Source organism: Protopterus annectens, chromosome 2.part0 (assembly GCF_019279795.1).
Source record: "Protopterus annectens isolate FY-2018-M chromosome 2.part0, PAN1.0, whole genome shotgun sequence".
Taxonomy (NCBI): Eukaryota; Metazoa; Chordata; order Ceratodontiformes; family Protopteridae; genus Protopterus; species Protopterus annectens.
In genome coordinates, this window is record NC_056728.1 from 92,426,619 (window position 1) to 92,453,512 (window position 26,894).

Genomic DNA, 26,894 nt, shown 5'->3' on the forward strand with positions numbered 1-26,894 from the left:
GGTTGGCAAGGTTTTAGCCAATATTCAAAAGCGTAGACTGGACTGGTGCACACCATACCTGGCAAAACAGTGCCGTCTGTCACCCATCTCCAGCTAGGCTATTAAATATTGCCCCGCCTTTGAATGACACTGAAATCTTAAGTCAATTATTAAAGTTAATTCACTTCTGATCATACTGCAGCATCATCTTAGGAGAAGGCAGAATCCTGGCCCCGATAGTTAACTAACCATGACTTTCTCCTTATTCAGCCTGGTGAGAGGGACATGTGTGTGTCACAATGGAGTCTCCTGTGACTAAGATTTTCTGCCCCCTTACAACAGTTCACACCCCTGTCTCCTTTCCCATATCCTCTCATTCTCCTTACTTTCATAATCATCGGTGTCCTTGTAATACCCAAAGCTTACTTACTTTTTGTACCTTCCTGTCCCCCCCTCCTAAATGTCTGTCATATCCCCTACCTCCTTCTCTTAATTATACTTATACTTGATTGACTTTATAACAGGACTGCACACTTTGTTGCTTTTATAACTTCCTGCTTTTATCACAGTGACTGATTAAGCTTTCTCTTGTTCATGCTTTGCTTCTCTTCCACTTTTCAGTAAAGTCTATTAAACACTGTCTCATGTTTCCTCTGTTTTGCTTTGGTAGGTCAGATGTCAACTGGCAACCAACTACATTTCATGTAAACAGTTATCTAGTTGTTGTTCTTCTTTCAGCTTTTTCTGGCTAGGGGTCACCACAGCGGAACTCCGGTCCGCTAATGATTGGCAGTAGATTTTTATGGTGCCAAGATGCCAGCCCGACACCCAACCTTCAACGAAGGCACGCCCATTCACGCATGTCTTTCGAACGCCACTCGATTGCGAGGAGGGCATGCAGACTTTTTCTAGTACTCTGTATGAATTCTATAATCTGTTCCATTAGGTATACGTTATGTAGTACATTTCACTTGCAGTTATCTAGTACAATGCCTAGATTTTTGTTGCTTAATTTGCATACACAGATGCCATGAACTCATATCTGTAGTCATTGTTCTGCACATCTGCTACACTGTTACTCATTTTGCTTAGATTACGTAACATTAATGATGCATAGATGATCAAAGTACATTTGTCATTGTACAAGGACTACATATATGACTTTTTGTTGCTTACTAATTGTTGTCATGCACCTGCTTTTCTCCTTGTGTTAGCACTTCATGTATATTTTCTTGCTTGTTATCATTTCTGCCTGTAGAACTTATGTAAGGTTGCAACTTTTTTGCTATTAAATCTAATTATTTGTGCTTTTCTCCATGAGACACCACTGGCAAGGGTTCTGCCTTATTAGAGTTTCTGATATATGTACAACAAAGACAAACAGATTGATAGACAGAGAGGCAGATGCCACCTGAACACACAACGGACTCATCCCGATGTTCTTCGTGTTTCACTGTTGCGGTCATCATATTTGGGTTATCTGCCTGTAGGTAGCCCTCAGCCAGCCTGAATACCAGAGTCTTGGATTACTGCATCGGATGCTGTCTCTTCTTCCATGATGTCAAGTTGTCAGGGGTATAAAACATGCAGCCGACACCATTACATCAGTCTTTCTTGCTGCACAGTGCTCAAAGCAGAAGCAGTTCACAAGTGCCGGTCGGCCGACTCCTGAAATTTTCATTTTCGAGTTTCAGAACTGAAGTCTTCAAAAAAAGCTAAGTACCCCATTGGGGATCCCTTTTCTTGCTCTTACCTGTGGAAAGCAAATACCTCATAAAGATTTACATTCGTACTGCATTCCTTACTTAGGCCAAGACCACAACATCCCTCGCTGTTGGTTTTGTGCCTTGTTCAACCCCCGAACTATTCGTCGTCGGTCTATATTTGCAGCAAATTATTTTGGTACTCGGTATAACTATCCAGAAATGTCTTCAGTAAGCCATTCGACTACCGATATTCTGAAAAAACATAAGGATAAAGACAGACCGCATAGGTCCAAAACTGCCGACGATGCTTCCGTTAAGCTAGTCGCCAGTCCACCGGTACTCAGTGAGGCGCTTTTGCAGCCCCTGATACCCGCTACTTCAGATTCGCATGCCTCTACTGAGACCCATTTGGAGTATGTATGCCGCGAGATGCTTCTTCAACTATGGAACCTGTGGATGTCTCTACCTTGAATGGGTCCGGATCCGCTGTGCAGGCACTGGCTTCTGAGGGTGTATTCAGGCCTACAGACCATTTCCCAAGGACCAAAGGGCATTAAGGCTACTGCTGCCAAAAAACCCTACCCCTTCTGATAGAGATTCTAGAGCCTTGGACAGATGGGATAAGATGGTATATAGTTTTGCTACTTTGGCCATTAGAGCTTTAAATTGCCAGTTTCATATGTTAAAGTACCAGCAGCATATTATGGGACTACTTAAACAAAAAATAATGTTGATTCCTGACTGTGCTGAACACAAAGAATTACAGAATTTAATGTATTCTGCAGAACAAGTTGGTAAACATACTTTGCAATGTGGTTTTGACTCTTTAGAAGCATCTTGCAGGGCTGCTGTCAATGGGTCTGTACTTAGAAGGCATGCTTGGCTTAAGGAGCAAAACTTGCCAGATCATGTTAAAGCTAAATTCCTGAATGCTCCCTTAAACCAAGACCACCTGTTTGGCAACAAAGCAGAAGAAGTCCTCAAAAAGATGGAGGAAAAAGCTAAATCTATGCAAACTGTTAAACATTTCCTGCAAGTACAGCCTCCCAGATTTAGTAGGCATTAGCCTTCAAAGAACTGGTCCTTTCCAGCCTCTTCCAGGCCTTCTCAGTCCAAACCCACGAACAGCAGACCACCTAGGCTACAGTCTCAGACTACGCACAGGCCTAAGCAGTGGGGGGCTCCCACTTCCAAAGCAGGGAGTAGTAAGACACACCCCTATGGGAAAATGGCACAATGACTTAACCTTAACCCTTCCAAGCCCTGCTCAGCTGTCTTCTCCCTTAGGAGGAAAGTTCGCCCTGCATGCAAAAAATTGGGAACTCATTACCCAGGACAAATGGGTTTTGAATATAGTTTCCCAAGGATACAGATTCCACTTCCACACCCTACCAACCCCAAACGTTTGGCCAGACCTACCCCCAAACCAGAGGGCAGAGGCTCAACAGCAGGTTTTCTCTCTTCTAAGTAGCAGGGCAATTCAAACTGCTCCAGCAGAAGAAAGGGGACAAAGTTTTTATTCAAGACTTTGCCTGGTACCTAGAAAAGACAGCTCCTGGAGTCCTATCCTGGAACTCTCTATTCTAAACACTTTTTTGGTAATCCCAAAATTCAAGATGCTAACCCTTCAGCAGCTGTTTCCTATGATAGATAAAGATGCCTGGTTTGCAACCTTAGACTTAAAGGAAGCTTACCTGCACATTCCAATAAGGGAATCTTGCAGGAAATACCTACGCTTCAGGACAGGCTTCACACACTTTCAGTTCTCTGCACTTCCCTTTGGCTTATCTACTGTGCCCAGGGTATTCACAAAGTGTCTAGTTCTAGCCATTGCATTTTGCAGGCAGAGAAATATTCAAATATACCCATACTTGGATGATTGTCTGATTCAGGCAGAAAGCCAGGAATTTCTATTAAAACATCTGGCATTCGTAAATAAACTTCTAAACTCACTGGGGTACACCATCACCATAAATGAAAAGAAATCTCACCTAGTACCCTGCCAACAAATTGTATTCCTGGGAGCAAGCTTGAATACAACTTCCCAGATGGCTTTCCTCACTCCAGAGAAACAAGTTTATTTGACAACCTACTTCAAACTCTCCATACTTTAAAAATGAACAAACCAAACACAGATCAGACCAGCAAAGGCCTCAAGGAAGCCAACCAACTCAATAAGCAACCACTTGAAGAAACAGGACCACGAATTAACCTAGGTTTCATCTTTATTCAGACTTCTTCAGAATACAAAATGACAAGAATGGTGAAGAACCACTCTCTTTTATATAAAACACATGTAATGACATCATCAATTGATCATTAAAAATGCAAATCAAAATAAAGCAACAGTACAACAAGAAGAAATAAAATACAAAACATGAATTAAAATTCAAAAATCAAAAATCAAAAAATGCTAAAAATAGAAGTGGTAATAAGGCCAATAAATGTCAATGAATATACATATGCATATTAGTACCTACAGTTGTAATAAATTATGAAAGTCAACCTAAAATATTCCTCAGTCTCAGAATAGGCAAAATGCTGATACAGTCATTAATGCCTGGGAAAACCAAAGCATTTAGTTTCAATTGCCATTTCATCTCACAAATGTCAAGGTGCACTTCAAGTTTTTTACCTTGACTGTCAATCATAATTGGTGTATAACACTAAATTTAAAAGTGTGACCCACATTAGATTCAATATGCCTATAAAGGGCATTGGTCTTTTTCTTTAATCTGATATCAGATTGATGTTCAATAATACAATCCCTAAATGCCCTACTGGTCTTCCCTATATAAAAGGCCGGGCACTGTCCACATAAGGCCACATGTACCAAACTCCTACTGTGACAATCAAAATGGGCCCCAGACCTAATAGTAACACCAGCTACTTTATATTCAGAACCTGTGGGATTGATCAAATGACACACACTACACCTCCCACATTTGAAGGTACCCTTACATTACTGAGGAATATTTTAGGTTGAATTTCACAATTGATTACAACTGTAGGTACTAATATGCATATGTATATTCATTGACATTTATTGGCCTTATTACCACTTCTATTTTTAGCATTTTTTGATTTTTGATTTTTGAATTTTAATTCATGTTTTGTATTTTATTTCTTCTTGTTGTACTGTTGCTTTATTTTGATTTGCATTTTTAATGATCAATTGATGATGTCATTACATGTGTTTTATATAAAAGAGAGTGGTTCTTCACTATTCTTGTCATTTTGTATTCTGAAGAAGTCTGAATAAAGACGAAACCTAGGTTAATTCATGGTCCTGTTTCTTCAAGTGGTTGCTTATTGAGTTGGTTGGCTTCCTTGAAACCTACTTCAAACTACTGGCCACAAAGACCCTGCTATCTGCAAGGAAAATTCTGCATGTCCTGGGGTTCATGGCCTCTTGCCTTCTACTAATTCCATATGCCAGACTGCATATGAGAAAACTGCAATGGTATCTAAAAAGCATATGGTGTCAACATTCTCAGGACCTGGAATCAATGATTCCTATCATTCCTTGTATAAAGACAGAGTTCCTTTGGTGGGCAGAGGCCTGCTACCACAAGGGGCTCCCTTTCACTCTACCCCCTGCCGCCAAAGCCTAACAACAGACACATCAGACTATGCTCACTTGGCAGGGCAGTGCATTCAGGGCAAATGGAACCCGAGACAGATGCACCTGCATATCAACCAAAAAGAAGTTTTAGCTGTACAGAATTCCCTGACAGCCTTCAAGGACCACATTCTTCCAGGGCAATTATTGGTAAAGACAGACAACACCACAGTTATTTGGTACATAAACAAGCAGGGGGGAAACCCACTCATACTCTATCTGTAGACTAGCCATGGCTCTGTGGAACACAACCTTGAGCTACCAAGTGCACCTACAAGCTCAATTCCTGGAGGCAAGCTAAATTCACTGGCAGACGACCTAAGCAGAAATCTCATGGACCCACATGAATGGAAACTGGAACCAAAAATATTCAACCTCTTGAGGAACAAATGGGGGACCCCAGAGCTAGACCTGTTTGCCTCCCCTCAGAACTACCAATTGGACAAATTCTGCACAAGGACTTCCCACAGTCAGGCTTGGAAAGTGGATGCTCTGTCCTTTACCTGGGAAAGCCTCTCAGTTTATGCCTTTCCCCCTCTGCCTCTCCTGTCGAAGGTTCTGCTAAAGATCGAACAGGACAAACCAAGGACAATACTGATTGCATCAAACTGACCACGCCAGCACTGGTACCCCCTCTTGCTCAGTATGACACTGCTGGAACCATGGCACCTGCCTCAGACCCCTTCCCTGCTGTCCCAGCAGGCAGGCCAGATTCTGCACCCTCAGCTTCAAACCCTAAACCTTGCAGCCTGGCTAATTCCTTGAGCTCCCCAATAGCATCCCTCAGTAAGCAGGTGCTAGATGTCATTCTGGAGGCAAGGAGGCCTAGTACTAGAAAATCCTTTGCTGAAAAGTGGAAAAGATACTGTTCCTGGAGCCAGACTCAGGGGATGGGCACAACGGTGCCCAGCTTACCTCATATTCTTCAGTACTTAACAGAAATGCTCCACAAGGGCCTATCCTTCTCGTCTATTAAAATTCATGCCTCTGTCGTTTCAGCACATTATAATACTGAAACACCCCTATTTTCTCATCCCCTGCTAAAGCAATTCCTCAGAGGGGCCAAAAATTTAAGAACCCCCAGGAAAGCCCCTTCTCCTGCCTGGGACCTTAACTTTGTACTGGAAAAGCTCACTCTCCCTCCTTTTGAGCCAACTGCAACTGCAGAGTTGAAATTCCTTTCTTTGAAAACAGCCTTCCTTCTAGCCATCACTTCAGCAAGAAGAGTGTCTGAATTACAGGCCCTCATGGCAGTGGAGCCCTTCATTATCTTCCATGCAGACAGGCTTTCCTTCAGGACTAATCCTTCCTTTATACCCAAGGTGGTGTCTAGTGTGGCCCTTAACTAGTCCATTCATTTACCTACCTTTTTCCCGAATCCACAAAACAAAGGAGAACGAATACTGCACTCTTTGGATGTGCACAGACAACTTAGATTTTATTTGGACAGAACTAAGCCTCTCAGAAAATCTGAACCGCTGCTAGGTGGCTTTGCTGCAAGGGCAGAGAGGAAGGCCATTTCAAAGCAAACCATTTCTAAGTGGATAGCCCATTGCATTCATTTGTGCTATAAGCACCATGGAAAACCTACCCCACAGGGGATAAGATCACATTCCACCAGGGCTGCATCTACCTCTACAACCTTTCTCAGAGGTGTCCCTACCAGGGACATCCTAGAAGCTGCTAACTGGAGCTCTGCACATACCTTTACCAAGCATTACCACATGCCTATTTCTTCTAAATCCAGAGCTTGTTTTGCCACTGCAGTCTTGCAGGGCTTAATAGCTGGCCCTAATGCTCTCTAACTTCCTCCCTCTCTTCCTTAGCTTTGGGAATCAACCCAAATGTGATGACTGCAACAGTGAAACATGAAGAACATAGTACAGCTGTGTACACTTACCATAAATGTAGATGTTCGAGTGTATTCATTGTTGCAGTCCTGGTTACCCTCCCTCCAGCCCCCTGACCTTTCCTTCTTGTTTGGTGTATTTAAGCTTTCTGGTGTATTTGCTTTTGTTGGAGGGGTACCATATAATTGTTTCCCATTGTGGGGGCACCTAACATCTGGGGCAAGAAAAACTGACTTAATGGCGTCGGCTGCATGTTTTATACCCTTGATGACCTGACATCATGGAAGAAGAGACAGCATCGGACACAGGAATCCAAGACCCTGGTATTCAGGCCAGCTGAGGGTTACCTGCAGGCAGATAACCCAAATGTGATGACTGCAACAATGAATACACTCGAACATCTACATTTATGGTAAGCGTACACAACTGTACTTTTCTGGTCTGTTCCTTAGTGTGCATAATCTCTGTTTCACTTCTAAGCCTACATCTGTTTCAGTTGGTTTGGGGGCTTGTATGTTATTAATTCACTAGTCCATGATTTTTCTTTCCATGGCCATACATATGAGGCTACTTAGTCTTATGGGGCTGTAGTTACCTGGGGATTCAAAAAGTCAAAAGGCAGCACATAATGGTGTGCAAAACAAATTAATTCTTTATTGAATGATTTAAATCATTGCAAAAATAGACCGGTTTTGGCATGTTCAATAAGACTTGCTTTTGACTTTTTGAATCACTTTGAGGTTTTTTGAGCCGCACACTTGCCGTACTTGCAGGGACTCTTCTCTTCTATGTAGTTACCTGGGTCCATGAATGTCTTTTCCTTGTGCAGTGGAATGACAGCTATACTCCTTCATTCACTATCTCAAAGCTTTCCTGGAAGCTACAGTTAGTGATTTTAGTAGGCCTACCTACCAGGCCATGTTTCCTGCATTGCATTTTTCATATAACCCTACCCTTTTATTTTATTTATTTCAAAAACTGTAGTCTGAATTGCTGGTGGTCAGGCATTAATTTGAAAATTGGCCAAATACCCTTCAGTCATGGAAGACTGCAAATGTTGCTTAAAAATTAAATCTATAATCTCTGGGTCCTTGGCAGATAAATAGTTTGTTCAAATGTAGCAAAGAAAAGACCTGCTTATCATAAAATAAACTGCTGATGATGAGTAATGTTTTGTTTCTGCTCTTTCTAATCAATTAATTAATTAATGTATCTTCATGTCTGTTTGTCTGTCAACAGGATATGACCTAAGTGCAGAAAAGTACCACTTGTAACAGAAGTTTATCTGCATCGTGTGAGAACAAAGTCACATAAAAAGAGACATATTAAAAATTATGGAAAACAAGCCACAAATTATTATTATAGGGGCTGGCATTGCAGGTCTGGCAGCTGCTTCCAGCTTGATAAAACATGGTTTAGAAAACATCTTAATACTTGAGGCCATGGCTAGAGTTGGTGGGAGGATTCATACAATGAGACCATTTGGAGAAAATGTGATTGAACTAGGTGCAAACTGGATCCATGGCCAGAAAGGGAACCCCGTTTATACCATGGCAAAAAAGCACAGATTATTATCAGATGAAGGGACATGTTCCAAAAAGTGCTTATCAGCTTCAGTGACCAAACATGACTACTTTTTCAATGAAAAGGGGGAAATAATTCCAAACAAAACAGCGGATGATGTATATGATTATTTTAAAGAGGTTGTGGATGAAGCTGTTGATGAAAAGTCTGATTCCCAGTTCAGTTTTTCAAGTGTTGGAGACTACCTTGATAAAGAGTTCAGCTCGTCAGTTTTTGCAGGTTCAGATGGTGCCTCTGCTGTGTTTGAGTGGTGCAAAAGAGCTGAGTGTTTAGATGTGGCATGCACCTCAATGTATGAGTGCGCATTGTGGCAACCTGGATCTTACATAGATTTAGAAGGAGAATATTTTAACTGCCTTGGGCCTGGGGGATACCAAGCCATCTTAGACATTCTGATGAAAAATATTCCATCGGAGACAATTATTTGCAGTAAGCCTGTCCATTGTATCCATTGGGAGTCATCGTCTAAACCTACTTCTTCCAGTTTCAGCCAACCTGTGAAGGTTGTATGTGCAGATGGAGATGAATTTATTGCAGATCACATAGTTATCACAGTATCCCTTGGCTACCTCAAAAAAGAATCCATGAAAATGTTTGACCCTACCCTACCAGAAGAAAAGCTTAATGCTATAGAAAGGCTGAGCTTTGGGACAGTGAATAAGATATTCCTGGAATTTGAGGAACGATTCTGGCCAACAGACTGTGAAGGAATACAATTAGTCTGGGAGAAAGGGTTTGAACATAAAGAGATTTATGACATTCTAAAGAATACTGAGGAGTGGAAAAAAGAGTGGTATAAAAAACTTTGTGGATTTGAAACTGTGTCCTGTCATGATAATGTGCTTTGTGGATGGATCGCGGGACGAGAAGCTGAATATATGGAAGAACTCTCTGAAGAAGAAGTTGGGAATGTCTGTGTCAGGTATGTAGTGTGGAACTCCTAAATATTAAGATTTCTGACATGCATTTTTTTCATTTTGTCTAACAGTATTTACTAGCACTCAAAGTAATGAAGGTGTCATGCTTGGGTAAAGTCATACCAGTGCCAGACAGTGAATCAAATTTTGACAATGTAGCTCAATGTGCAGAAAATGCTATCTAACTTTTAACTAAAAACTCAATGATGTAACACAGTATACATTAACATATTTTAATACTGCATCAACATGTGAATGTTTCCTTTACAACAAAGTAAAATATCACATCCTCAGTGCTGTAATTACTATTTATTATTATTTTTTTTGCATTTAATAGACATTATGACTAGAAGAGAGAACTGAAATGAATACACAAGATGAGGGAGTAACACCATCCCCGGGTCAAACATTGTAAATGACTATTGTTCTACACTGAAATAGAATAGATCACTATAGCATTCATTCCTAATAAATCTCATATGTTAAAGTTTCATTTAAAATAGTTTATTTAGGTCAACTTACTATGTAAGTGTTACGATCAGAGCTAAATGGCATCATAGTGGGAGATTTTAATTATCAGCATGTCAGCTAAGAAAAATTACAGTAAAGCAATGAGCCTGACCATCATACCTCTCAGCATCTTAGAGCAAGAAATCTGGACAAAGACATAAATAATGGGGGGATAAAGGACCAAAAATAAGGACAATTTTTAAACATTGCTCTTACAAACTTAGAAAGTTGATAGAATAACAGGTTTTTCATTAGCATGAATTTTCTGAATGGTATAAAGTCTGAAACTAAAATGTCTGTCATTATTTTTGAACCTCAACCTTCAAAGATTTCCCAAGAATTTGCCAGAAAACCACAATTTTATGAAAAATGGACAAAAGTATGAGGCAAAAATCTGGACATTCTGTAAAAAAATCTGTACAGTTGAGAGATATGCTGACCATCTCTTTTTGGACTCTGCAAATAAGAACAAAGTGGAACAGCTAGTTAGAACCCCTTCTAGAGGCAGGAATATTCTAACTATAGTAAGTACCAGCCTAGACCATTTGTGCTCCCCATTTCAGATTATTCCCCTTCCTGGACCCTCTCACCTTGACATTATTCTCAATGTAGCACTATTGTTTCTCACTATGACAATACTCTGGCCCACCATGATGGAATTCTCCTTAAACCTAAAGCCAAGCAAACTTGATTCTGAAGAAAACTATATCCTGACACTTCAGATGTAAGGCTCACATAACAATAATCAGTACCCTTGAATCAATGGACTGGGATAAACTTCTATGCCTTGTTACTATACCTGTTTTGAAAGCTTTAAATGGCTTCTCTAAGCATTCAAGAAGTGCATTCTTGTGCGTGTCCTCATATGACATAAATGTACGTGTAAGTTTAAAAACAAGCCATTATGGCAGAATTATTATATCAATAAAAATTATAATAAGAAAAAAAAAAAGGTTTATCTGGCTTACAAACTAAACCCCTTTCAACACAATAAAATTAGATAAAATAAAATACAAGATATACAAGAACATATTACATAGACAAAGACTGATGGGGGAGGTGGTGATAAATAAGAGGGTCAACAAGGAAGATATATGGACTGACCAAGGGCAATCGCTTGTGATGGGGAGAAGGTAAACCTGTACAGTATAGAGAAAGAATATTTCATATAAAACATATTAGAAATAAATTGCCTTAGGATGGAAAATAAATTTACTGTCATCTACCAAATTAAAAAAAAAAAAACACATCTTGTATTTGAAATGAAATGTTCAGTTATGCATTTATTGATAGCTAAATAAACTGGCTAATGTATTAACACCTGCTAGTAGTAAAGTCAGTTAACAAAGTGGCACATTCTTGACTGTCGGAAGAATGAACAATAGTTGCATTTTGCTGTGAGTAAAGGAAAAAGTAAAGGTAAGAAAAATATTCACAACTCAACAAGTAAAGGAGCATTTTGCCTTGCTTGTTCAATAAAAATAATTTTATTATGAGTTAAACAACTGTTTATTGCCAGTTAACTATTTACAAGACATGCAGAGAAGTCAAGAACTGAAAAGACTGCAGTCCTGCCACCACTGAATATCCAAAACCACAAACACAGTCAGCTTGTAGCTGGTGATAGTAATGCTCCTAATATCATGTCAGTTCATAGCTGGTGATAGTAAGAAGCCTAATACCACGTCAGCTCATAGCTGGTGATAGTAACACTCCTAATATCATGTCAGCTCGTAGCTGGTGATATTAGCACTCCTAATATCATGTCAGCTCGTAGCTGGTGATAGTAACACTCCTAATATCATGTCAGCTCATAGCTGGTGATAGTAACACTCCTAATAGCATGCCAACGTACAGGTTCCAGACTGTCACAGATTACGTGTGGTATGCAGTACTTCTTTAACAAGCACTAGTAATCAGAGGTGTATGTCATGTGACTGGGAGGGGTTCAACACTTGAGAAAAAAAGACTGACAAAGAAACATCTCTCTGTGTGTATTTATATATTCTGGCTCTCCATATTCCATGTTGTCATGCTTGTTAAAAAGCTTCTTTCACTGCAAAATTTAGCACAGTGTTATAAGTAATGTTTTACATTATTTTTCTATCAAGTATTGAGAAAACTGCACATTTGTTTTATATACCTCTTCTTGGTATTGTGTTATAGCAACTATCTTTCATTATTTGTGCTATGACAGAAAGTCTGACCAAGATTTAGACATTTAAACTTAAGTCTTCATAAGTTTGTCTTTTGCATTTTTAACGGATACATTTTCTGCAGTAATTCATTAAACTACAGAGATAATGTTTTAATTTGTCCATGCATTTTACTGCTTTGGCCCCACCTTGCCACACTGTCCTTTCTGTTCAAACATGCAATTAATTGCATTATTATTCCCTGTAATTTGTTGTCTGTGTTTCCTCCTTCTATCACAGTAATTGCTGTTCAAAGTGACTCATCCCCATGCCCATGACACAATCTTGTGCACCAATATCATGCTTCCCACATCTATTTCTGGTCTTGACAGAGAACAGATCTAGTTCTTCTGGCCACTGTTCACATTCCTTCTACATAATATAGACTTTGCTGGCATCTTTCCTCTGGATTGTTTCCAGCAGCCAGATTTCCTTTTCCTTAAATAACATCCAAAACTTCACTTAGTACTCAAAGTGTGGTATGACCAAAGTCTGGTAGAGTGGAAGTATTATCTCTTTGCTTCTGAAGTCTAATACCCACCAAGAATAACTGTCCTTTCACTCTGCTCCTGATAGTAAATGCCAAGTGAGAGCAATACGAGCAGATCCTTTTCCTGTTCTTTTGTCCTTAGTTCTGATTCTTTACACCATGGTTGTTGCGGCTTAAGTACACTACCTTTGCATAAGTTTACATTGAACCTCAACTTTCACCTTTTTATCCACTTTTTCATCCTTTCTAAAGCTTTCACTGGACTTTCCCCCCCCTTCCTCACTGCTGCACCTATCTTTTGTGTCTTCAGGGAAGACATTTATCTTTATTCTCTGTTCCCTCGGATGTACCTGAGACAGGCGCATTGAAAAGAAATGCACCCAGAAGTTACCTCTGTCCTACTCCACTAATCACTTTCCTAATTCCCAGCCTTGTCCTCCCCACCAAAACACGCTGTGTCCTACTGTTCTGCTATGTAGCTATACAGTTCCTCAGTATTGTTCCTACTTCAGGCTCTTCAGGTTTCCTATCGACCTACTGTGTGGGACCAAGCCAAAGAAGTTGCTGAAGTTTAAAAATGCTATGTCGACTTGTACTCTCCTTTCAAGGCTGAGAACTGCAATTCCTCTGGTACTGGTTCTGGGTTTGATTCCCTCAGTTCTTTTTTGGCTAATGTGTGACTTTGAGCAAGTCACTTAATCAGACATTGTTTCTGGTTTGGCCATGGAAAGAGACTGCGTGTGTACTGGGTCTATCTGATTGACAAATGGGTGTTATTTGGGCACAACAAGATCTTGTTAGAATCCTGTCAATAGGAAAAAGTTATTTCATTGTTCAGTATGGCATGTTTACATTTACCAGACAGCTTTCACAATATACACAGGCTGTATATCTGATTTGTATGATATGTACAGCATGTGTATGTGGTCAAAAAGAGTTTGCAGTGTAGCATTACAGCTGACACTATCCAGGCATCAGTTTTAAAAAAGTGGAGTAACATGTTCATTGCATCATGTTGGTTAAAATGAGTTATTTGACTACCTGAGAAAGGAAGCAGTAAAGGTTAGTTAATGAAATTCAGGATATTGTAGACCAGGCTTCAGTAGATAAAATATATTAATGATCATTGATCATGGAAAATCAAACGAATTACTAACGGGGTATTTTACAGTTGCAAAAGACATGGTTTGAATACATGTCAAGACAAAGAGAGGGAAACAAATGTAGTATGTAGGGTAAGTCACATGCAGTTAAATACTGACCTTATTAATATGAGGCTAAACAGATAAATACTTCTAAAGTTAGCACTGATAAATTAGGGATATATTTATTCTTACTGAGAAAAGGGAGAATGTGTAAGTTACAAGTACAGCACAATCATTGCAAGTAGTGACATGAAATTTAAGATCTTATGGGCATACCTTAGCAAGTTGTAGATTTTTCACATGCCATGGGAGCAAATAGCTCACCATAGGCAGAGATAACCAATCTCTTTCCTGGTTGGAGAAAAAAGATTTTTGTAATGTTCTTGGCTATAGCATTTATAATTCTGATTTTGCTGTGCTTCACGTGTAGAAATTTAATGAGGATGAGTTTGTGATAATCACAGAGGATGTATGTATATGAATACAAATACTGAGTGTGATTTTTTTAAACACTCAAGTCAGCAGGTGTGTTTCCACGTTAGTGTTCATTTTTTTTGCACCCCATGTCTATCCTGTTGAGTACATTTTCACTGCACATCTGAGGATAAAATCATCAGATGGTCATGTAATATATCTTTGGCAGGGCCCTTATACCCTGTTATCTGAGTGAATAACATTTTAATTCATATGTTAATGATTGAATTAAAAGGGATAACTATTATATTTGTAGTACTTCGTTCTCTAAGTGTCATAGTAGATTTCTGTAGTAGAATTATTTTAGATATTTCTAAGCAAGCTATGCCAGAACATTCCATGAGACATGGTGTTACAACTGCAAATTGCAAGTTCATCCTGTTTGGTTACAGACAAAGAATTATAGTATGTAACACTGTTTGCCTAGGAGAATCAGTTAAAACATGGACAGTCTACTACCGTATATTGTTTTTGCTTTTATTACAAGTTCTGTAGCGAATGCAGCATTGTTTGTGTAAAGGGAAAATTACCACACATGTAAGATCATGAGAAACTTGCTCAGAGATGAGAGCATTGTAAAATGTAACTCTCTGAGCAAGTGCTAAATGATGATTTAATTATTTTTCTATCAGTTTGGAGTGTGTGAATTATGACTGGAAAGAATATTACAGAAGGTGTCATCTACCCTGGCCATTGCTTTGTTTCATGTACTGTAGTTAGTCTTTGTAGTCTGCCATGTTAGATTTGCCTTTGTGTAATCTCAGTAGCTATCAATACTATTTTGGAAGAATAAAGGCTCTTGCCTTAGAAGGGATAGATTCATGTCCCAGAGACTTCCTATACTCTGGAACAAGCTACCCATCTCTGTCAAGCAAAGTTCTTCATTAGCACTCTTCAAGAAAAATCTTGATGAGTGGATGGGAAATAGGAAATACACCCCGGGGATCACTTCTTTGTCTCTGCTGGACAGTAGCACAGGAAATAACTTTCTTGGGTGGTGTAAGCTATGGAACCTTGCTGGCTAGGCTTACATAGGCCCTTGGGCCGATAGCCTATTACCTACCTATGAACCTATGAACCTATAAATGTTCTGTAGTTTCTTCTACTTCTTGACAATGCAAACATATTTTATCACTTTTCTTTTTATATGGTGTGTTTCCTTTTATTGACAATTTATCTTTTACCAGTCTTCACAAAAATCTTGAAATTCTACTTTCTGATTACACAATTTGTTTCTTATTTTTATAACTTTAATTTTTGCCATCTGTTAGATTTTCCCATGGTTTTGCATAGTTCTGTTTTATCATTACATTCTTATACTATATTTTTCTATGTTTTTCTATATCATCAATTTTTATTTTCCATAAAAATATATTGCCTGGAACACCACAAAAGAAGCTCGCATTCACCGGAAACTCAGTTTATTGCAGTACAAAGATAAAATAACGCTGGTAATCCAAAGTACGTTTTCGATCGCTGTCTTCATCAGAATCAAGACAAACCACTTAATACAATAAATGCTGGTTTATATACCTCATCCTGTTAACTAATCAATTGGTTGATTGTCAATTAGGAAAAATTAGTGATAATATAAACCTGACAAACAGTGACAAACAGACATTTTAAAAAACATTCAAGCAGCCTAATACAACACCATAACAATATTCAGAAATAATATCACTGATGTGATGTTGAAGTTGTGTGTTTGTGAACATACCAAATATATAATTGTCATAAAATTGAATTGTGTAATTAAAAACATTCTAAATATTAAAAACACTACTCTGGTCATGTTTAGTTTAAATGTATTCCAATGTATAAAAAATGTATGTACTATATTGCCCTCTGGTGACTAAAGTGGGTAAATGCAGCAAGTGAACTCATAGCTTGGCTGATCTGAGTTTTAAAACTGGCTTAATAGACAGATAGTCATTTAAACCCGGAGGTTTATTACTATCTAATACTATTTGCCAGTACAACTCTTTATATTCCAATGTATCTTCCCATAAACCACCCCTTATATCCTTGGGTACTGAATCCAAAACAAAGAAGGAAAACACTGCTTGAGGGCAAAAAGTTTGATGTCTAAACAATGCATTCTTCATGTTCTGCTTTTTAATTTCGTACAGGTGTTCATAAATGCGACTTTTGAATTTCCTTTCTGTTTTCCCCACATAAAAGGAGGTACACTGGTTACAGGTAGCCAAATAAACTATGCCATAACTGTTACAATTGAAGGTACCCCTACTAGTGAGTGTTTTGTTTCTGGCCTCCAGGAAAATCTCTTTTCTATTGACTACCCTAGGACATTGGGAACAAAAGCCACATTTGTATGTTCCCACCCCTCGTGGACCAATATTTTTAACTTTGGGACCTCCATATTCAAAAATTTGTTTAAAATTAGTATCTTTACAATAAATACATTTTATGGGGCTTTTATTGTTCAATGGTAGGTCAGTAATTTGGACAAATCTTGTCCATTCCCTAGAAATCAACTCCTTAATAGGTCCTGAATCACCTGTATAATCAAGTATATAAGCTCTATCAAATGGGGTGGTAATTTTACTTCCTAGGTCATCGGTTGGAGCTAAAATGTCCTGTCCTAAAATGGTAGCAAATCTATTGTGCCTTTCCTGAACCACCTCAGTTAGAATACCATCCAATAAAAACCTGGGATAACCTCTATCAACTAACATATTACACACATTATTACTCTCCTTCAAAAATTCTTGGTCATCTGAGGTCATTCTACTGACTCTGACAAGTTGACCCTTCACTAAATTTTTCTTTTGATAATAAGGGTGAGCACTTTTGTAATGGGGGTATGAATTGGAGAAGGTTTTCTTACGATGTATACTGGAAGAAAACCCATTGTCTAACTTTTTAAGTGTAATATCCAAATAAACTAACTGTTCTGTATTTAACTCAAATGTAAAGTCTAAAAAGTTGGTTGTGCCCTTCAAATAGTCCAAGAATTCATAAATTTTTTTCTCAGTGTCTGTCCAAAAGATAACTATATCGTCTAAAAACCTCTTGTACATAGACCAACATTGAGTAAATGGACAGTCCAAGATAAATTGTTTCTCCCACCAATTCAAAATAATATTGGCATATGTTGGGGCACATTTAGCACCCATGGCAACGCCTTTATTTTGTCTGAAAAATTCCCCCTGAAAGTACATGTAATTATTTTTCAAAATGATTTCCATGAATAAAAGACAATTGGTGAAATCACCATGGGAAAATGTGCCATTGTCTATCATTGCCTGTTCCAACCATAATAAACCTATCTCATGTGGAATTGAACCAAATAAGTCTACTATATCCAAAGTAACAAAAATAAGTTCCGGGGAGTAAAGATGTGTTTTGACACACCTCAAAAAATCCCAAGAATCCTTCAAGACTATATCCCCTGAGTATGACAAGGCCTTGAGTCTATGATCCACAAATTTAGCTAAAGGCGTAGTAATGGATCCCTCTGCTGACACAATTAATCTCAAAGGTGGATCCATGGGATTTTTATGAACCTTGGGTATGCCAAATACTGTCGGAACCCAGGGATGTTGATTAAACAAAAACTTAAATTGTTCGATGTTAATAGAACCTTCTAACAATAAATCTTGTAACATTAAATGTATTTTACTTTTGGCTATGTTGACTTCATTAATTGAGGCCTTTGAATATTTACTAGTATCATGTAAAGAGTCCCTCATCTTAGATTCATAGCAAATATTGTCCATGAGAACTGTTCCCCCACCATTATCAGGGTGCATCACTCTCAAATTCTCATTCTGTTTTAAATCATTTAATAATTTTTTCTCCACTTGAGTTAAGTTAGGAATGGCATAATGTTTCATAATAGTATTCCTTAACTCTCTCTCTAACAAATTGCCAAAATTCCTCAATTGGGGATGCAAGGGGAGGGGTTAAAAACACTCTTCCTATGAAGACCAGGGGTTAAAGGTGTAGCCAATTCTTGCCCTTTAAATAGTAAATGTAGATTTTGCTTTCTCAAGAATAGTTTTAAATCTATAATTGATTTCGGAATACTAGCCTTTCAATTTAGTATAAATTTAAAACCTTTGCAAAATAACTGAAAGTGTTCAGGATGTATCTCTATATTACTATAGTTGAAAATTTTATAATTATATAATTCTAAAATATTCCCTTCTTGGGTGATGGTAGAATTGTCTTCTATCTCCTGTTGTAACCCCTCTGATTGTAGTAACTCTGGTTCTGGTTGCAGATCCGATTGGATCGACGAAGCGGGGGACCCTGTTCTAAAGGGCATACATTTTCTTGAAAAATATTATCTGTAGTATCTCCCCTTGTATCATTGTTTGGGGTATACTGTTGGTAACCATCCTTGTCACCGGTGGTCCTAGAATCATAAAAACCTGAAATAAACCTAGGTTTTGGGTATGCCAAATTGTCCTTATATTCCCTGAGGTCCCTAGCTAACTTACCACGTTTCCTGTTTATGTTGTTAATGCAATCAGAATCAATTTGCAAGAAAATATTGAAATAATGCTGCTTTTCTTTTTCAACTTGAAATAAAAGGTCATTGACTATCTTGTCATTAATAGACTCCATATCTTTTATAAGACCTGCCATCACTCTCCCATTTTCTGTAATAATTGCTTTGATAACCTCAAACCCACACTGGTCAAAAATCTTAATCAGATTTAAATGGAATTCAGACCCCTCTTCTACATTGTTGGGAAACTTTGAAAGCCTTAAACCCTTAGGTACAACCTGCTTATTAAGACATTCTTTAAGATAAGTACAGTCACATTCAAGCCTTTTGTATTTATCAAGAAAAAAATACAAATCATCAAGCCTTTGCTTATAAGTTTTAAAAGTATTAGCCCCTTTGTCACAAACAACATCTTGCATGCCATAATTTTTATTTAAAAAAACCTTGAAAATCAAGGTTTGGCTGCTTATTATGAATGTCACCTTTGTTTAAATTGTTAGAAGAACCCTCTGCTGGGGTCGGAAGTGGCGTTCCGTTGTCGCCTAATAAAGAATTGCCAGAACGTAACAGTCTCGGAAAATCCATGAAATTACGGCTCCCCTGTGTGTCGGAGCCATTGAATTGATAAGGTGTACCAGTATTCGGGCTAGAATCCCGCTGTCCTGTTCTTCAAGATGGTACAACGTTTTGTGATGTGTTCCTCCGTTTGGAGGACAAGCCCACTAACGAATGACACACTGGAGTTAACAGCTCCACCAACTGTGAAAGCTGTCCGATAACTTTTCTGAGTTCACCTCTGCTGTCGAAGCGAGAATCCGTGTCAGATGCTGCATCCGTGGTGTCAGCCATCCCAAATGAACAAAATCAAAGTAAACCAAGTGTAGAGATGAAGGCAATAGAATGAAACTAGTAAAACCAACAAATATTGCCTGGAACACCACAAAAGAAGCTTGCATTCACCGGAAACTCAGTTTATTGCAGTACAAAGATAAAATAATGCTGGTAATCCAAAGTATGTTTTCGATCGCTATCTTCATCAGAATCAAGACAAACCACTTAATACAATAAATGCCGGTTTATATACCTCATCCTGTTAACTAATCAATTGGTTGATTGTCAATTAGGAAAAATTAGTGATAATATAAACCTGACAAACAGACATTTTAAAAAACATTCAAGCAGCCTAATACAACACCATAACAAAATTCAGAAATAATATCACTGATGTGATGTTGAAGTTGTGTGTTTGTGAACATACCAAATATATAATTGTCATAAAATTGAATTGTATAATTAAAAACATTCTAAATATTAAAAACACTACTCTGGTCATGTTTAGTTTAAATGTATTCCAATGTATAAAAAATGTATGTAGTATATTGCCCTCTGGTGACTAAAGTGGGTAAATGCAGCAAGTGAACTCATAGCTTGGCTGATCTGAGTTTTAAAACTGGCTTACCATTGAACAATAAAAGCCCCATAAAATTTATTTATCGTAAAGATACTAATTTTAAACAAATTTTTGAATATGGAGGTCCCAAAGTTAAAAACATTGGTCCACGAGGGGTGGGAACATACAAATGTGGCTTTTGTTCCCAATGTCCTAGGGTAGTCAATAGAAAAGAGATTTTCCTGGAGGCCAGAAACAAAACACTCACTAGTAGGGGTACCTTCAATTGCAACAGTTATGGCATAGTTTATTTAGCTACCTGTAACCAGTGTACCTCCTTTTATGTGGGGAAAAAAGAAAGGAAATTCAAAAGTCGCATTTATGAACACCTGTACGAAATTAAAAAGCAGAACATGAAGAATGCATTGTTTAGACATCAAACTTTTTGCCCTCAAGCAGTGTTTTCCTTCTTTGTTTTGGATTCAGCACCCAAGGATATAAGGGGTGGTTTATGGGAAGATAAATTGGAATATAAAGAGTTGTACTGGCAAATAATATTAGATAGTAATAAACCTCCGGGTTTAAATGACCAAGCCGGTTACAAGTGGTGTCCCACAGGGCTCAGTCCTTGGCCCCCTATTGTTCGGCATCCACTTCTCAGAAGTACAGGCAAACATAGGAGGACTATGGCTGACAAAGTTTGCGGATGACTGCAAACTGGGTGCCATAGTGGATAGTACATCGGACACAGACATCCTTCAGAGGGGTCTCACGGAAACTGATAGCTGGTGCCAGAGCCATGGCCTGAAGTTAAACACAAAAAAGTGTATAGTCATACCCTTCGGGAAAAACAAGGTAACCCCAAGCTACCATATAGATGGCAACCCACTAAGCACAGAAGAGGTTATCAGGGACCTGGGTACCCAGGTTGACAGTGGCCTCTCGTTTGACACTCACGTTGCTAAAGTGGCTCGAAAGACCTTCTACATTGCCCATCTGATCATGAAGGGATTCACATCCAGATCAAGTGAGGTCATTGTTCCCCTGTACTCTTCACTTATCAGACCAATGATCGAGTACAATGGGACGTTCGGGATGTATCTCACCCGACACCTGCAGCAATTGGAGAGACCCCAAAAGTTCCTCACCAAAAGGATAAAGGGACTCCAAAACCTGTCATATACTGCCAGACTGAAGAAACTCCAACTCTATTCAGTTGCATACCGTCTGCCCAGAGGTGACCTGTGCCTGACATACAAGGCCATGACCAACCCGGAATTAATGGACATGCTCCACCTCAAAAAATCCAAATCCACCAGAACCACTAGAGCAAGTGACTTAAACCTTAGCACGGATATAAATAGGACGTGCTGTAGGGATAGATTTATCACCCAGAGACTCCCCATGCTGTGGAATAAAATCCCGGTCCATGTGAGGCAGAGCACCTCGCTGGCTCTGTTCAAGAGAAATCTTGACCGGTGGATGGGAGATCATAGGTTTACCCCGGGAATCATCTCTGTGTCACTGCTGGACAGAGGCACAACAAACTAATGGGCACATTATTTCTAACATAAGGGGTGGCGTAAGCCACATAACTTTGGGCTAGGCTTATAAATGCCTTAGGGCAGATAGCCTAGTATAAACCTATGAACCTATGAACCTAATCTGTCTATTAAGCCAGTTTTAAAACTCAGATCAGCCAAGCTATGAGTTCACTTGCTGCATTTACCCACTCTAGTCACCAGAGGGAAATATACTACATACATTTTTTATACATTGGAGTACATTTAAACTAAACATGACCAGAGTAGTGTTTTTAATATATAAACAACAAAGAAGCTATAAAATTCTTTTTGAATGATAGTCCTAAAACATATTATGTCCTGGAACTGGTGGAATTCTGCTTGAAAAATAATTTTTTTGAATTTAATGGCACTGTTTATAGACAAGTTACAGGTACTGCTATGGGGGCAGCGTTTGCACCAGCCTATGCTAACCTGTTTATGGGGCTATTTGAAAATGAACATCTTTATAGGTTGCCTTTCTTTCAAAATAATGTTCTAAGGTATTTTAGATTTATTGATGACCTAATTTTCATTTGTCATGGGGATTGGGAGACATCAGATAATTTCATTGATGAATTAAATAATAACAGATTTGGTATAAAATTTAGTGACATACAAAAGGGAAATCAGGTTAATTTCTTGGATATTTCGCTTAGGGGCAATAATGGCTTTCCCATATATACTAGTATTCATAGAAAATTTGATGAAATAAGCTGGAAAATGTGGGGAGATAGCTGCCATCCCCCCCATACGTTGTCAGCCATCCCCTATGGGGAATTTTTGAGAATAAAAAGACTCAATTCTGATATTAATATGGCTTTTAGGGAGGCCTATAAAGTGGCTGAGATATTTAAAATAGAGGGTATAACCCAGATGATGTAGAAAATAGCTTGCATAGAGCCTTTAAACAGAGTAAGGGCACTACTAGACAAAATAACTATCAAAGGAGCAATAAATATGGGACTGAACAGGAGAGAATGTTTTTTGTTACAAAGTACACTAACTTCTCTATGATTGGTAATAAAATCATTATGGAATATTGGAATTTTATTAAAAACGATATAACATCACTGAAAAACATAAAATTAATGACATCATATAGAAAGGGGAAAAATATACAGGACTTTCTGATACACAGCATTTATAAAAAGCCTTGTACTAATGAATTAAATGTTGTGAAGAATTTGGGAACATTCCCTTGTGGAAAATGTGCTATATGTAAACATGTTGTAAATGAAGTGAATAAAATAAATGGCAAAATTTTTGTTACAAAAGGCAAATATACATGTATGAGCAAAGGTGTTGTGTATGTCATATTCTGTGATTGTAACAAATATTATATTGGAGAAACAAAAAGAATGCTAGCAGATAGGATAAAAGAACATATTAGAGATGTTAAAAATAATAAAACTACTAGTCCTATTGCTGAACATTTTAACTCAGTGCACCATGGAAATATTGAGAATATAAAAGTGTCTGTTCTGGAACATGTTCCATTATATTATAATGATGTTGATAGGCAAAAAAATATGTTAAGACAAAAGGAATGCATTTTGATTATGAAATTTGGGACTTTGCATCCACATGGAATGAACAGAGAATGTAACTGGCAATGTCTTGTTTAAGACTATGACTTTAAATATATTTAAGCTATGTGATTTGATAGTTTAATTATGTAATTGATTGATTACTTGGTTTTTTGTATATATTGCATGTGTTTTATGAGTTTTACTGTTTTACTCTGTAAAGGCTGTTGGCCGAGGCGCTAGAGAAGGAACTGTTCAACGAAATAAATTTTATTGGAAGGTAGAGCTGGGACTCACTGATGGTCTTTGTTGTTTATATATATACATCTTGTTTGCTGTTGTTTGAATAGTGTTTTTAATATTTAGAATGTTTTTAATTATACAATTCAATTTTATGACAATTATATATTTGGTATGTTCACAAACACACAACTTCAACATCACATCAGTGATATTATTTTTGAATTTTGTTATGGTGTTGTATTAGGCTGCTTGAATGTTTTATAAAATGTCTGTTTGTCACTGTTTGTCAGGTTTATATTATCACTCATTTTTCCTAATTGACAATCAACCAATTGATTAGTTAACAGGATGAGGTATATAAACCAGCATTTATTGTATTAAGTGGTTTGTCTTGATTCTGATGAAGATAGCGATCGAAAACGTACTTTGGATTACCAGCGTTATTTTATCTTTGTACTGCAATAAACTGAGTTTCCGGTGAATGCGAGCTCCTTTTGTGGTGTTCCAGGCAATATTTGTTGGTTTTACTAGTTTCATTCTATTGCCTTCATCTCTACACTTGGTTTACCATAAAAATATATATTTTTTTCTTGGTAATATTTTATGTCTTCTTTTTCTCTTTTACTCTTTTCTTAACATAACCCCACATTTATCATACTTATATTTATACAATTTTACTACTAATCTTTCACCTTTTTCATGTATCCACTTTAACACTTTGCATACATTTAATGAAGCATCACATACCACTAGGTTAATTGACTCTAAACCTCCTTCTTCTTTACTTACATACAAAATTCCTCTTTTTTTACTGGGTTTAATTTAGAATCCCACATAAATGAAAAACATACTTGCAATAATTCCTTTTCCAATATTGTTGGCAACATAAATACACTTAAGTATGCTATTTTCCCATCAATACTACATTTATCAAATAAACCTTTTTTTCTGAATGATGATTTATATGATTTTTACATGGAACTTCCCAAGTAGATCTGTTTGATTCCAGACAAAACAAGACAGGTAAAGAAACTCTGCTACAAGTCTCATTGCACTCAGGCCTGGAAGGCATATGCCTTTTCATTCCTATCAATGGGAATTGACCCCTTTTTGACCCGGGCAGCAGTAGTTTCCCTTCTTTTGAAAATGGTCAAGGACAATTACCACAAGCTTCCTCTTAGATGGGTTTATTCACACAGGATGGGGTAGTTTGATACATCTCAACCGTCAAATTCTATAGCCCACTGCGTGGATTATAGAAGTTTAATACATTTCAGACACTTTTTTAGGACATTCAGTAGGTATTAAAAAACAAAGAAACCTGTTACTAGAAAAACATATATGGGTTAAGGGAAAACAATTTCTAGTTAGTGTGAAAGTAAGACTCAGGATCCTTTTCAGGCCCAAATCCCTCTGATTCTACAGTATTTGTGAGTTATTATTCTCTGGCATTTCATACTGTTCTATAAAGACTCATCTTTTTGCCATCTCTGCTTGTTTACCTATAAAGCCCCCCTTTCTACCCAGCCTCAAGTTAAACAATTTTTTGAAATGGGTTGTATATATCCATCCACCTAGAAGACAGTTGGCTTCTTCTTGGGATCTTAATTTTGTTTTGGAAAAACTGATACTTTTTCCACTTGAACAAGCACATGAGGCTGATTTGAAGCTCTTAACCTGGAAAACAATGTTACTCATTACTCTGATTTCTGCTACAAAACTATATACGTTGCAGCCTTGTATGGTGTGTCATTCTTATCTCTTCTTTTACAAGATAGTGTTATTTCGAAAGCATATCCTTCATTTATGCCTAAAGTGGCTTTCTGAGTTTTCTTTGAGCCAGACTATTCATCTTTCCATATTTGTTCTAGATCAAAAAACAAGAGATAAAAAAAATTACATACTCTGCTTGTCCACAGACAACTCAGGTACTACATTGATAGGACTAAAACTTTTAAGAGTTCTGATCAACTGTTTATTTCTAATGAAAGTAAGAGGAAGGGACGATCATTATAAAACAAGCAGTTTCTAAATGGCTGTCTTATGGTATCGTTTTTGTTAATCTTGCCATAACAAGTCACTTCTAGGCAAGGACAGGGTCATCTCTACCAGGGCTTTAGCTTCTTTTGTGGCTTTTTGGAAGGGGTGGACCCTTGACGTATAAATACATGCATCAACCCAGTCACCTGCAAATACTTTTGCAAAGCACTACAAGTTAGAGTCTTTCTCTAGATCCAGAGCAAGGTTTGCTGTGATTATTTTCCAGGGATTCCTGGAGTCTGATCTTTCTTCCTCCTCCTCCATTTCATTTTAAGCTCCGGCAATCTGCCCATGTAGCTTAGGCTACTGCAATAGTGATCTAATGGCAAACATAGTGCAGTTGTGTAAGCAAAACGTACAATAACAGTGAATGTTCAAATAAATGATGTTGCAGTAGGAACACCCTCCCTCCATTCCCTTTTTTGTTGTGTATTATGCTTGGGTATGGATATTTTTTATTTTATTTTTCCTAGCACATGTCAAACTAGCAGGGATCAAGCCTTCCCTTTCTGTGAGGCAAGAAAGCTCTGAAGGCTTGGTGCTTAAGCTGCTGCTCCATGGTTAAGGCATATGGAAGGAACCCTAAAGCTTTGGAAGCTGGCTGGTTGTCATATCCTTGACAAGATACAACCCATATAGTTAAGACTACTGCAGCAATGATATATTGAACATCTACTGTTATGATAAGTTTACTTATACAACTGTACTTTTAATATCTTTTTCCTCCCACTGATGAAGGCGGTCAGATTAGTATTGCCTAAGGTCAGCATAATGCTTGCACTGCTGTGCAAACCAAGGGATACCTATAGCCCCTGTTAATGTCGGCAATATGTCATAACACGGAACAACATTTTTCAAGCTTACTAAGAAACCTGCCTCTATAATCCTTCAGCAGGACATGAAGGAACATTTTTGATTTCTTTCATGCACCACATGGGATCCTTTCCTCTTGATTCAATTATGCCTATTCCAGTTGGAATAGTGATGACTAGTTCCTCCATGAACACAACAGCATGGTGGCAGAGGAGATAATAACCTTCTGAAATGTTGGGATTTGCTTCAGTAGGTCAAGCTGTATGGAGACTGAATGGCTAAAAAATCACCTTGTATATGCCAAGTCTGAGATGGGCATTTCTCATTATATTCCCTTTTCTCCTATGTGTGGCTGTTTTGGGGTCAGG

General features: G+C 38.0%; 1 protein-coding gene across 5 annotated transcripts in view; it reads left to right on the forward strand.

The window, feature by feature from the left end:
• LOC122792977 (spermine oxidase-like) overlaps positions 1-26,894 on the forward strand; it is a 497,014-nt gene that overhangs the window by 417,972 nt on the left and 52,148 nt on the right. For all 5 annotated transcript variants that reach the window (XM_044060578.1, XM_044060577.1, XM_044060580.1 and 2 more), the window contains one exon: positions 8,397-9,663. In XM_044060578.1, coding sequence (XP_043916513.1) covers positions 8,492-9,663 — 1,172 coding nt within the window. In that variant the 5' untranslated portion in view covers positions 8,397-8,491. The remainder of the gene's footprint in view (positions 1-8,396; positions 9,664-26,894) is intronic.